This window comes from Microcaecilia unicolor, chromosome 1, assembly GCF_901765095.1.
Source record: "Microcaecilia unicolor chromosome 1, aMicUni1.1, whole genome shotgun sequence".
In the NCBI taxonomy this organism is placed as follows: Eukaryota; Metazoa; Chordata; class Amphibia; order Gymnophiona; family Siphonopidae; genus Microcaecilia; species Microcaecilia unicolor.
Genome location: NC_044031.1, coordinates 219,008,131 through 219,020,631, shown reverse-complemented (window position 1 = coordinate 219,020,631; position 12,501 = coordinate 219,008,131). Strand labels below are relative to the sequence as shown.

Here is a 12,501-nt window from a genome sequence, read left to right as displayed (position 1 = left end):
CCAGCCTCCACCCTTACAAACAGATCTGTATAGTGAGGACCCACGAAGGGATACATAAAAGGAATGAGCAGCAGCCTAGTAGTTAGAGCAGCAGAGAACCAGAAAAGTCTAGGTTCAAATCCCATTGCAGCTCCATGGGATCTTAGGCAAGTCATGTAACCCTCCATTGCCTCAGGTACAGATAAATTGCAAGCCCTCTGGGGACAGAAAATACCTACTGTACCTGAATGTGACAACTGGAAAAAAGAAAAGGCATGCTAAATCCAAAATTCTTCCCCTCCCTCTTCCTTAGTAAAACGTAGCCCTTAGAGATTTTTCTGTCCCCCCCCCCCCCCCCCCCGAGGGCTCACACCACCTACTGCATCTAAATGTAATATGCCCTGAGCTTCAAACTAAAAAAGCAAAAGCTAAATTCAAATAAATAGCTAGATGATGAACGGGTGAAGGAAAAGATTTACAGTAGCCACTGAAGAACATACCCAATTCCTTTGTTTTGGTTGGAGGTTGCAGACCATACAGCTGTTCAGAAACTTTTGGTTTAGCACCTTTTCCAACCCAGGATTCTTCAATTGTCTTTTCACTGCTTCCCTTTTGTGGTTTTCCTAATGAAAAAGCGAAAACATCTTTTCTGAGCAGTTAAGGTACACATAGCTGTGCTTCTGGTATCTAGCTTTTTTCTGTCATCCAAATGACTTCAAAACCCTTCTTTCAAGTTCACATCCTTCATGGCCTGGTTAACTACATCTCCTTTTGTTCTGAAGGGCCTTAATTTAAAATGCTAGTGTATTTGTTGATACGAGGACAAACAGATCATAGCTTAAGGATATCATATTAAAAATAAAATTTAAACAAAATTATGGTACAGTTATTCCATCAAGAGGAATCTAGACCTTGAGTTCTCTCCAATAGATCAAGGCAAAGATCTAAGGCAGAGAGCTCCTCAGTATGACTATTCTAATTCTCTTCAGTTGAGAGTTCTTCCTAAGTATTAACACACACACACCTGAGCACCCTGACACCCCTATTCCAGGTTAACACTCACTGGACTAGGCTGTTCTAGATGAAGTGCAGTAAAACAAGTTAGTGATAGGAGCATTCCTTTTCTGAAACATCCCACCAGGGGTCCAGACCCATCAAACTACACAACAGTAACTTGCAAAGACACCAAGGAGAAAGTTATTTGCTCCGATAACAGAAAAGTCATTTTTCTCCTGAAGAATGCATTGGAAAAAGCCTGACCACCTAACCTAGGGCTTCCTAAATCTTATTTCAGGGCCCTACAGTCAGCTGTGTTTTCAAGATCGGCACAGTGACTATGCCAGCAGTCATTTGGACACCCTGGGTTTCCATATATGCAGCTTCATTGCGCCCATCCTGAAAACCTGATTGCTGTGCTGTGGAGTCCCTTGACAGGTTTGAGAAAGCCTTGATCTAATCAATAACACTTGGCAGAAGTCTACATGGAAGCACATGCTGCTCAGCATATTTTCAGAGGAGCATTGTTGAATTGTAATTACATCTTTAATTCACTTGAGAGTGAATACTAGAGGCTTGATGTGGTGAAACAGAGGACTTATGTCTGTGATTTATTATGTCACTGTATGACTTTCCCCCAGTGCATTTCTTTAGTTTAGCCGGCAGGTGGTGTCTGTCCTCTGCTTTTGCAAAGGTGACTGTTTCTTTCCAGCTTAAGCCCTGAGGGAAAGTAACCTGTTCTGCTATTGGCCAGAAACCCCTCAGTGTTAATGCTCTGGGCTCTGATTGGCACTGTAGTTCAAAAGTTCAGCCAGAATATGCTGGAAATCTTTAGTCTCAGAGAGGGAGAGTGGAGGGTAAAGACTAAGACCCTGTTCAAAAACCTGTGAGCAGCTATTTTCTTGAACTCCCCAGGTACTACTCAAGTAGTAATAAAATGTCTAATTTTACTGTTGATACCAGTTATTTTACCTGTTGCCAATTTCATCTTTTTTTTCAACGTTCACTGTTCCACTTCTCAGATAATAAACCGATTAGTTTATAAATAGTAATAAATAGGGCCACAGACCTTTATGCAAGGAGAGTAAATAAAAGCAAGAGAAAAAGGAAACCGATATGGTTCTCCAAGCAAGTGGCTGAGAAAATAAAGGCTAAAGAGTTAGCGTTCCAGAAATATAGAAAATCTCAAGAAGAGGAACACCGGATGAAACTGAAAGAAGCCAAGAGAGAGGTACGTCTGGCGAAGGCGCAAGCGGAAGAAAAAATGGCTAGAAATGTAAGGAGGGGAGACAAAAATTTCTTCAGGTATATTAGTGAAAGGAGAATGACTAAAAAGGGAATTGTGAGACTAAAAGATACAGCGAACCACTATGTAGATAATGATGAAGAAAAAGCCAATTTGCTAAATAGATACTTTTGTTCTGTTTTCACTGAAGAAAATCCTGGAGAAGGACCGCGAGGGACTGGCAAAAGTACACCTGAGAATGGAATGGATATAGCACCGTTCATGGAAGAGAGTGTGTATCAACAACTTGGAAAGCTAAAGGTGGACAAAGCCATGGGACCGGACGGGATCCACCCCAGAATATTGAGGGAGCTCAGAGAGGTTCTGGCGGGTCCTCTTAAAGATTTGTTTAATAAATCCTTGGAGACGGGAGAGGTTCCGAGGGACTGGAGAACGGTGGAGGTGGTCCCTCTTCACAAAAGTGGTGATAGGGAAGAAGCTGGAAATACAGGCCGGTAAGCCTCACTTCGGTTATTGGAAAAGTAATGGAAGCGATGCTGGAGGAAAGGATAGTGAATTTCCTGGAAGCCAATAAGTTGCAAGATCCGAGACAACATGGTTTTACCAGAGGGAAATCGTGCCAAACGAATTTCATTGAATTATTTGATTGGGTGACTGGAGAATTGAATCATCGACATGCTATAGATGTAATCTACTTAGATTTTAGCAAAGCTTTTGACACGGTTCCCCACAGGAGGCTCTTAAATAAACTAGATGGGCTGAAGATAGGTCCTGAAGTGGTGAACTGGATTAGGAACTGGTTGACGGACAGACAGAGGGTGGTGGTAAATGGCGTTCGCTCTGAGGGAAAGGTGAGTAGTGGAGTGCCTCAGGGATCGGTGCTGGGGCCGATTCTGTTCAATATATTTGTGAGTGACATCGCTGAAGGGTTAGAAGGTAAAGTTTGCCTATTTGCGGATGATACTAAGATTTGCAACAGAGTGGACACCCAGGAGGGAGTGGAAAGCATGAAAAGGGATCTGAGGAAGCTAGAAGAATGGTCTAAGGTTTGGCAATTAAAATTCAATGCGAAGAAATGCAAAGTGATGCATTTAGGGAGTAGAAACCCACGAGAGACTTATGTGTTAGGCGGTGAGAGTCTGATAGGTACTGAGGAGGAGAGGGATCTTGGGGTGATAGTATCCGAGGATCTGAAGACGACGAAACAGTGTGACAAGGCAGTGGCCATAGTGAGAAGGTTGCTAGGCTGTATAGAGAGAGGTGTGATCAGCAGAAGAAAGGAAGTGTTGATGCCCCTGTACAAGTCGTTGGTGAGGCCCCACCTGGAGTATTGTGTTCAGTTTTGGAGGCCGTACCTTGCGAAGGATGTTAAAAAAATGGAAGCGGTGCAAAGAAAAGCTACGAGAATGGTATGGGATTTGCGTTCCAAGACGTATGAGCAGAGACTTGCTGACCTGTAGATTGTAAGCTCCTTTGAGCAGGGACCGTCCTTCTTTGTTTTGTACAGCGCTGCGTAACCCTAGTAGCGCTCTAGAAATGTTAAGTAGTAGTAGTAGTAGACCTGAACATGTATACCCTGGAGGAAAGGAGGAACAGGGGTGATATGATACAGACGTTCAAATACTTGAAAGGTATTAATCCGCAAAAAAATCTTTTCCGGAGATGGGAAGGCGGTAGAACGAGAGGACATGAAATGAGATTGAAGGGGGGCAGACTCAAAAAAGATGTCAGGAAGTATTTTTTCACGGAGAGGGTGGTGGATGCTTGGAATGCCCTCCTGCGGGAGGTGGTGGAGATGAAAACGGTAACGGAATTCAAACAGGCGTGGGATATGCATAAAGGAATCCTGTGCAGTAGGAATGAATCCTCAGAAGCTTAGCCAAAATTGGGTGGCGAGGATAGTGGAGGGCAGACTTATACAGTCTGTGCCAGAGCCAGTGATGGGAGGTGGGACTGGTGGTTGGGAGGCAGGAAATACTGCTGGGCAGACTTGTACGGTCTGTGCCCTGAAAAAGGCAGGTACAAATCAAGGTAAGGTATACACATATGAGTTTATCTTGTTGGGCAGACTGGATGGACCATGCTGGTCTTTTTCTGCCGTCATCTACTATGTTACTATGTATTAGCTCTGTTGTCATGGACTGAAAGAATCCTGGTGTTTTGTGTTCTCGGTCTATGGGTGTTTTCTAGGAGCTGTGGGACCCAGGGGCGTATCTGCGTGGGGCCACGGGGGCCTGGGCCCCCGCAGATTTCGCCCTGGACCCCCTACCACCTACCCTCTCCACCTCCCCCTCCCTCCCACCACCAACCCATCGCCGATCTTTGCTGGCGGGGGACCCCAAGCCCCCGCCAGCCGAAGTCCTCTCTTTCGTGCAGGATGCAAGTTGCAACGCTTCCTGTTCTTCTGAGTCCGATGTCCTGCACGTACAACGTGCAGGACGTCAGACTCAGAATTTGGAACTCAGTCTGACGTCCTGTGCGTTGTACGTGCAGGACGTCAGACTCAGAAGAACAGGAAGCATTGCAACTTGCAGCCTGCATGGAAGAGAGGACCTCGGCTGGCGGGGGGTTGAGGTCCCCCGCCAGCAAAGGTAAGTGACAGCAGCGGTGGAGGGTTGGCGGCGGCGGGAGGGGGTGGAGAGTGTCATTGGTGGTGAGGGGGGGGGTTAAAATGTGCCCCTCCCTCTGGCTCTGGCCCCCCCCCTACCGCCAGAGTCCAGATACGCCCCCGGTGGGACCCCTGGGATTGTGGCCCCCAATGTCCTTAGAAACCACCGGGGAATTAACTTGAGAGTGGGAGACTCACCAAGAGGTGAGAAAAACCCAATGTGGTGGGGTGGAGGGTATGCCAGTGTAGAGCATGTGTACAGGTGCAGGCGGGCCTGAGCAGTGCTGTGACTGACCGTTTAGGTGGCCTAGGGTTAACCCCAGGTGGGTGCTGGGCATTTCTTGAAACTAGACACCCTTTTTGTGACCTTAATATAATCCTCATAACCTAGCAATCTAAAAGACCTAGACCCTTCCTGCAAATTCTCTAAAGACAAGTTTACCGGACCATTTTTCTTTCCAGGGGTGTATTTCTCTGGACTCCTGTTCCGATGTGGCAATTTTTCAAAGTTCCATACCTCTCATCAGTTTTCCCCACATGCTTATCAGGACCTGGGACAGATACATTGTCTCATGGATGAAAAGGGTAGTCCTTCCTAGACTATTTACCTTTTTAGAGACCTGTCAAGCCTAGTCCTGAAAGCAAGTTATAGGACTTTGCAGAAGTGTTGAGATTTGGAGGCACTACTTCCCAAAGGTGGCATAAAAGATGTGTCCTAATATGCTTGGGGGTCTCTATTTTAGATGTTTATTTGGCCTCTCAGTTACGTGCAATCATGGATTGGGAATGGTGCCCCAGTAAGCCATGAGTAAACGTTGAACAGGCATTTGGGGGGGGGGGGGGGCAGTAGACTGCTTCCATACTAAATCTAAGTGTGAGGAAGAAGGAGCAGGGGTATGCATGTGGATAATGCAGTCATCAGGCACACTAGTGTTATGGCAGGAGCAAGACTTTGGGGAAGGGGAAATGGGTGTTGAGACTTACACTCCTTAGATACCATATTCTAAACATGGGGAAAAATCAATATTGCATGTTCCAGGATTGGGAACAGAAAGGGAGGGGGGAGAGGGCAGTTTCTAGAAGAGGGTAAAAACCAGTCTTTTGTGACTTTGCAAGGCCAGTACAACCTAAGCCACAAGACACTGGCTATCTACAAGTGCACGTTATCTGGGGAATAGACTGAGGAAGGATTTAGATGAAAAGGAATCTGATTTTTAACATGTGTGTTAAGGGAGTGGGGAGGGAGTGAACAGCTTCGTTTCTAAGCTTTATACTCTGTTGGGTGCAAGAGAGGGTGGGAAGCTTAAGCACTTGAGAGTGGGAGCAGGATTGGTGTAGGGTTTATGAAAACACATTCTCAGTCTCTATTACAGCCTCTCTGGTGGAAAATGCATATAAAGTACTATTCCACTGGTACTACATCCTATTCAACCTCTCCAGTATTATGGTTTACGAAACTTAATATGCCACCTGCACCTTAGTGGAGTACATATTAAACAGTCATAAAACAAAAATGTAAAAACAAAAAATAAAAATGCAATAAAATAACTGGCTTAGATCTAGCTGAAATATATAGAAAGTTTGAACTCTTATTAACTAGAAGACTGATGTTAAATTTTAGAGGTGGGGCCCATTAGCTTTTCAGGTGGATATCTGTAGGAATGGACTACTTCCTAAACCAAATAGTTTTAGACTTTGCTAGGATAAGTGCCTTCTCCACTTCTCCAAGTTGACTCTGCTATTTTGAGGTTTCCCAGGCTATGCTGCTGCTGAAAATGACCAGCGTGAATAAGGTTTAGCTCATTCTGTCCCCTTAGCCATTCAAAAAGGTTTCCTCAAATTCCTATCAATTGGCTATCTTGTGATCAGATAGGAGAGAGACATAGGTGTCATTTGTAAAAAAAAACAAAAACAAAAAAAAAACCACACACACATATCCATCTGGCCCTTGGACTTCTACATCCAAAAATATGATTTTTTCATGTTTGAGATTACCAAATGTAGGCTACCACACCTCTGACCATTTTTTAAATATTTTAAAAAGGAGAGGGGGAAGAAAAAAATATAAGTACAGGAGAACCTTGCATATTTAAATCAAATTACCTGTACAAGATCAACTTACCCCCTAGTGACTTGTGCAATGTCTTCTTTAATTCGGGCACCTCTTTGAAGACTCTCTCTAATTTTGTGGTAGGCCTCTTTCCACGACCCCTATAATCACTGAAGACGACAAGTTGTTCTCTCTCTTTTGGCTTGCGGACTGAGCCAGAGTTTCCATGTGCCTTTTTTTTAGATTTTAACTGCTCATGAGATGGCCAATTGAGGAGTTGAGCTGGGGACATAATTTTGACAGGTCTGCCAAGCAGCTTCTTTTGAGGAACCTGCTTGAAGAATCCTCTCGTTCCAATACTCAGTTGCTCTATTGGAACTATGTCTTGAAAGACACACTCTGCTTCATCTGTTTCCTCACCATCCTCACTTTCATCCTCATAGTCACATATATTTTCTTCTCCCAGGACCCAAACTTTATCAGAATCTGTAGGCTCTAACAAAGGCGAGCTTTTCCTGGGTTTCTTTTTCACAGAGTAAAGCTTTTTTTGACTAAAACCTTGTAAGGGAAGTCCTAATTTTCTGCTCTTAACTGTTAGTACTGAGGAGTTCTGAACAGTTGGGCTTTTGCTAGCCTGCTCCCTCAAGACCATCTCTTCATTTAATGAGCCACTGCCTTTAATATTTTCTTTTTCCAAGCCCTCTGTGTTCTTTTGAAAGGAGTATATGTTTTTTTTATACATGTAATCTGGCAAAAAATAAGGCACTGGTGTATTTTCTAATGAAGATTCTTCATCACCAGAAGAAAGCTCATCCGAACAACTACTAAGTACAATTTGACGCTTCTGTTTCCTCTGCATTAAATATGTGTCATAGTTGTAGTTTGCATCCATATTGTCAAAGCAAGCCAACCAACCAGGAGAGGGAACATATTTTTCTAGTGATTCCTCAAACCACAGGTTAGCTTTGTTGTCCAACTTCAGCTCATCGCTACAAATTTCTGTTGGGCACAGATTTGCTAAGTTTTGTTGTTGACCAAAGCTGTTAAGGAACTCGTGGTTGGATTTGGTCGATGTAACTATATCTGAAGAGTCAAATGCTGTTTGAAAGTTTTTTGACCTACTGGAATTTTGAATTTGGTCTATATCCTGTCTTTCAGCTGAGAGTGAGTCATAACCAGAAGTGGGTATTTCAGCAGGTCTGAAGATGCTGGACTCCTGGGTTTTCACTGGCATTGCATTTCTCTGCTTATCCACTCCAGGTCTAGTTTCACCATTTGGACATGCTGAGTCTTTAATCTCCTTTTCTTGCACTTCATCACGAGATAATGTCAGAGGGAGTGGAGTTCTATGACCATCGTCGCCTGAATGCCCAACACTGGGAATGCCCAATTCTTTCCCTTCAGCATGAGAGTCATACATTCCACCCTCATAAGAGTGAACATGTATCACATTTTCTGGCATTTCTTTGCCATTTGGCACATCATAGATGGGAATAGTTTCCTTGTAGGATTTCCAAAGCTGTATTGCTGCAGGTGGCCCATTTCCGTACTCAATCCTTACCTCCTCCTTTTCAAAGGAATAGCTTCTTGGAGGTATGTTTCTATATGTGGAAGAACTACAACCATTCTTATTCTGGAAGTCTCTTTCTTGTCCAGCAATCACAGGGGATAAAGAGGTCTCCAAATTACTTTCATTTTCTGTACACATACTAGAACAGCTGGTCCTACTGCTAGTATTGCATCCCTTCACGTCTGTGTTCAGGCTCTGCTTTTTCAACTTGCTTTCTGGTTGCCTGGGGTCTGTCTGTGTTTCTTTGGTCTCTGTTCTTTTTCCAGGACTACCATAGTGTCTGAATCGTGTGGCTTGGTAAAACATAGGTGAGGAAGGGTGTGGAATGAAATAAGGTCTTCTACTCATTCTAGCGTGCAGTTGAGGATGTGGAACAAAGAACCCAGGGAACTCAGGCAATGCAACAGAATAATATGGAAAATATGAATTCCCACTTCTAAAGCCTAGAAAAGATATATAAAAATGTATTATATTTTGTAATTGTTTTATAAAATGACTTAAATTGTACATTCCAAAGAATGAAAAAAGGGGCAGAAATTCTTTAATCAAATCTGAACTACATAATGAAAACACCTCCAAAATCATTTTGTGAAAGACATTTAAACTTACTTCTGCTACAAGACCATGCATAACATTTCAGTAGAATTGTTTGTTCCATGCTTTCTTTAGATTCATTACTACTACTACTTTGGTATTGCTACCTCCACTAGGAAGCTATTTTATGCATCCATCACCCTTTCTGTGAACTTGAACCTATGAAGTCAGTGTTATACAATGACTCCAATGGCCATTAAAATGGTTGAATTTGGTCAAACATCTATAGGATATAAATAATGCCTATCTATCCTAATCCAATTGTTCTGCTGTCATCCAGGTCAGATAGTTCGGTACTTAAGGGAGGAAGTTTCAAAGTAGGTTACCGTTAAGACAAGTGATTTTACCACAAGTTGTGCTATTTTAGCACAGGGTCCCAGCTTAATGGTAGCTCACATTGATAAGTCCTACGAGATATAGGGGGCAAATTAAGATACAGATTCTGCACCATTTTGGTAGTCCCTCTACCAGATCATCTCTGTTCTGTCTATGCACCACTGGATATATGGCCTGCAAAAATGGGACATTAACCAGCAAGGAAAAATGAGATGGGACTAAACACCTTTGTGTTCCCTGTCATTCAACAGGGCTATTATATTAGCAACTATCATAAACTGATGCACTGGGTACCTGCAATCCAAAATGCAGACAGCTGCTGATATTAATATGCGTTCAATGGAATGCTACCAACTTACAGGTATGTCCGTCAATTGAGAATAAGGATAATGGCAGTTAAGCAATTGGGAAAGCTTCCCTCTTCTCCCTAACCCCATATGTAATCAATATACTTTTTCATACAAGGGTCTCGCATCATGGCACTAAAGGACACGTGATTTGCCAAGGTTGCACTTTAAAAAAATTTTGTTTTGTTTGGAGGAAGAACTCTACCTAGAAATCATGAAATCCACGAGAAAAATTGGACATTTAATTATTTTAATAGGATTGTTTAAGGAATTCATTCAAAGTGGTGTACAGCAAGAATAAGTCAAACATAGAAGATAGGAACATAAGTATTGCCATACTGGGACAGATCGAAGGTCCATCAAGCCCAGCATCCTGTTTCCAACAGTGGAGGTTACAAGTACCTTGCAAGATCCCAAAACAGTACAATACATTTTAAGCTGCTTATCCTAGAAATAAGCAGTGGATTTTCCCCAAGTCCATTTTAATAATGGCTTATGGACTTTTCTTTTAGGATGATAGCCAAACCTTTAAACCCCACTACGCTAACTGCTTTTACTACATTCTCTGACAATGAATTCCAGAGTTTAATTACATATTAGTGGAGGAGTGGCCTAGTGGTTAGGGTGGTGGACTTTGGTCCTGAGGAACTGAGTTCGATTCCCGGCACAGGCAGCTCCTTGTGACTCTGGGCAAGTCACTTAACCCTCCATTGCCCGCCGCATTGAGCCTGCCATGAGTGGCAAAGCGCGGGGTACAAATGTAACTAAAAAAAATATATATATTGAGTGAAGAAATATTTTCTCAGATTTGTTTTAAATTTATTCTTTGTAGCTTCATTGCGTGCCCCCTAGTCCTAGTATTTTTGGAAAGAGTAGCCAAGTGATTCACGCCTGCTCATTCCACTCCACTCATTATTCTATATACCTCTATCGTATCTCCATTTCACCAAGCTGAAAAGCCCAAGCCGCTTTAGCCTTTCTTCACAGGGAAGTCGTCCCATCCCATTTATCATTTTCATCGCCCTTTTCTGTACCTTTTCTAATTCCACTATATCTTTTTTTGAGATGCGGTGACCAGAATTGAACATAATATTTGAGGTGTGGTCACACCTTGGAGCAATACAAAGGCATTATTAACATCCTCTTTTTTTTTTTTCTTTCCCAATAATACCTAACATTCTATTTGCTTTCTTAGCCACTGCCACACAGTGAGCAGAGAGTTTCAATGTATCATCAACGATGACACTTAGATCCCTTTTCCTGGTTGGTGACTCCTAAGATGGAACCTTGCATCACGTAGATAGTTCGAGTTCCTTTTTACCACATGCATCACTTTGCACTTGCTCACAGTAAGCGTCATGTGCCAAAAACAGTTACAGCAATAAAAATATACCAGCCCTAAATAAGTTGCTGTGATGGGAACTTAATCAGCAACTGAGAAGAAATAATGTAAATGACAAGTTTCCTCCTCATTTGCAAAACCACCCAACCCCTGACGGCATGCCTGGGCAACATTGAGAAGTAACTGGAAGAATGTTTGTGTGCCAAGGCTCTCTCTCTCCATACATTACATAAAAAGCATTTGAAAAATTAAATTTAAAAAAAAAAGTTGTTTGACTGACAGGGGGACCAGCTCTTTTCACTGGGACAGAGTGTCACCACAGCTAGCTCTGGAGAGTAGAGTCCAGCACCTGAAATCTGCTGCACTTGAGAACACAGTGCTATGTCCTGACCCACACAGCTAACATGAAAAGACTTATCTAGAACCAGATACGCAGACCCCTTCCAACAAGTGATGTTTGTTTTTTATGTATTTATTTTTAATATAAAGTAACAGTACCTTATATAAAGGTCATGCCTATCCATCTGATCAATACAAAAAAAATCCCCCCCCCCCACCCGAGTTTACTTATTCCAATTACAATTGAAGGCACATTTAAACAACGTTTTGATGAATATTAGTATACTGCAAAAGAAACATACAGATCCAGTGCTTTGTAAGTTAAGATGTAATAAGGCTTTGATATTGTGTTTGTCTTGATTGTTTTTATGTACGTTTTCTGTCTAGATCAGGGGTTCTCAACCCAGTCCTTGTGACACACCCAGACAGTTTGATTTGGGTACAGCAGAGGCAATGCATACAAATTCATTGTGGGTATCCTGAAATCAAGACTGGCTGGGTGTGTCGGGCTGAGAACCCCTGGCCTAGATATAGGCAGAGTAGAAGTGAATTAAAAGAAAAAAAAAAGAAAAAAAAATATATATATAAATAAAATCTGCATCTGTGACCTAGTACCAAGCAGCAAATGGCCCAGGGCCCATAGCAAGCTATGTGTGGCTGCACAGGGTGAAAGAGAAGCAGTCCATTGGCTTCTCTTGCACTGTCACCCAAGTGGGCGGGACAGAAGAACACATCAGTTGGGGGCGTCTCTCACAGGGCACCATTTGGTGCTTGCGACATGCCTGAAATGGCCAAAACAGAATAAAGTTGTTAGAAAGTTTCAGTATTAAAATGTTTGTCAGAGATGCTATTGGGTTTTGTTTGGTGGAGTTTTTGTCTCCTGGTCAAAACGTATCTGGGGCAAGTGTTGCTTTGGGCACCCATTTTGGGCTCATGTACTCAGACATACTTAAAAGGGCACCATGGTTCTCCTGCCCTACAGATAGACACAAGGGCTTGTCTACCCTTTGTGGCAGCCCTGAGTTGCATTAGCACACTCTGATATTTTTTATTTTTATTACATTTGTACCCCGCGCTTTCCCACTCATGGCAGG

General features: G+C 42.8%; 1 protein-coding gene across 4 annotated transcripts in view; it reads right to left on the bottom strand.

Annotated features, from left to right (window-relative positions):
* LOC115470832 overlaps nt 1-12,501 on the bottom strand; it is a 42,570-nt gene that overhangs the window by 16,604 nt on the left and 13,465 nt on the right. For all 4 annotated transcript variants that reach the window (XM_030204399.1, XM_030204407.1, XM_030204416.1 and 1 more), the window contains exons 3-4: nt 6,952-8,892; nt 480-602 (exon numbers count right to left, since the gene is read on the bottom strand). In XM_030204399.1, the coding sequence (XP_030060259.1) occupies nt 480-602; nt 6,952-8,892 (2,064 nt within the window). The remainder of the gene's footprint in view (nt 1-479; nt 603-6,951; nt 8,893-12,501) is intronic.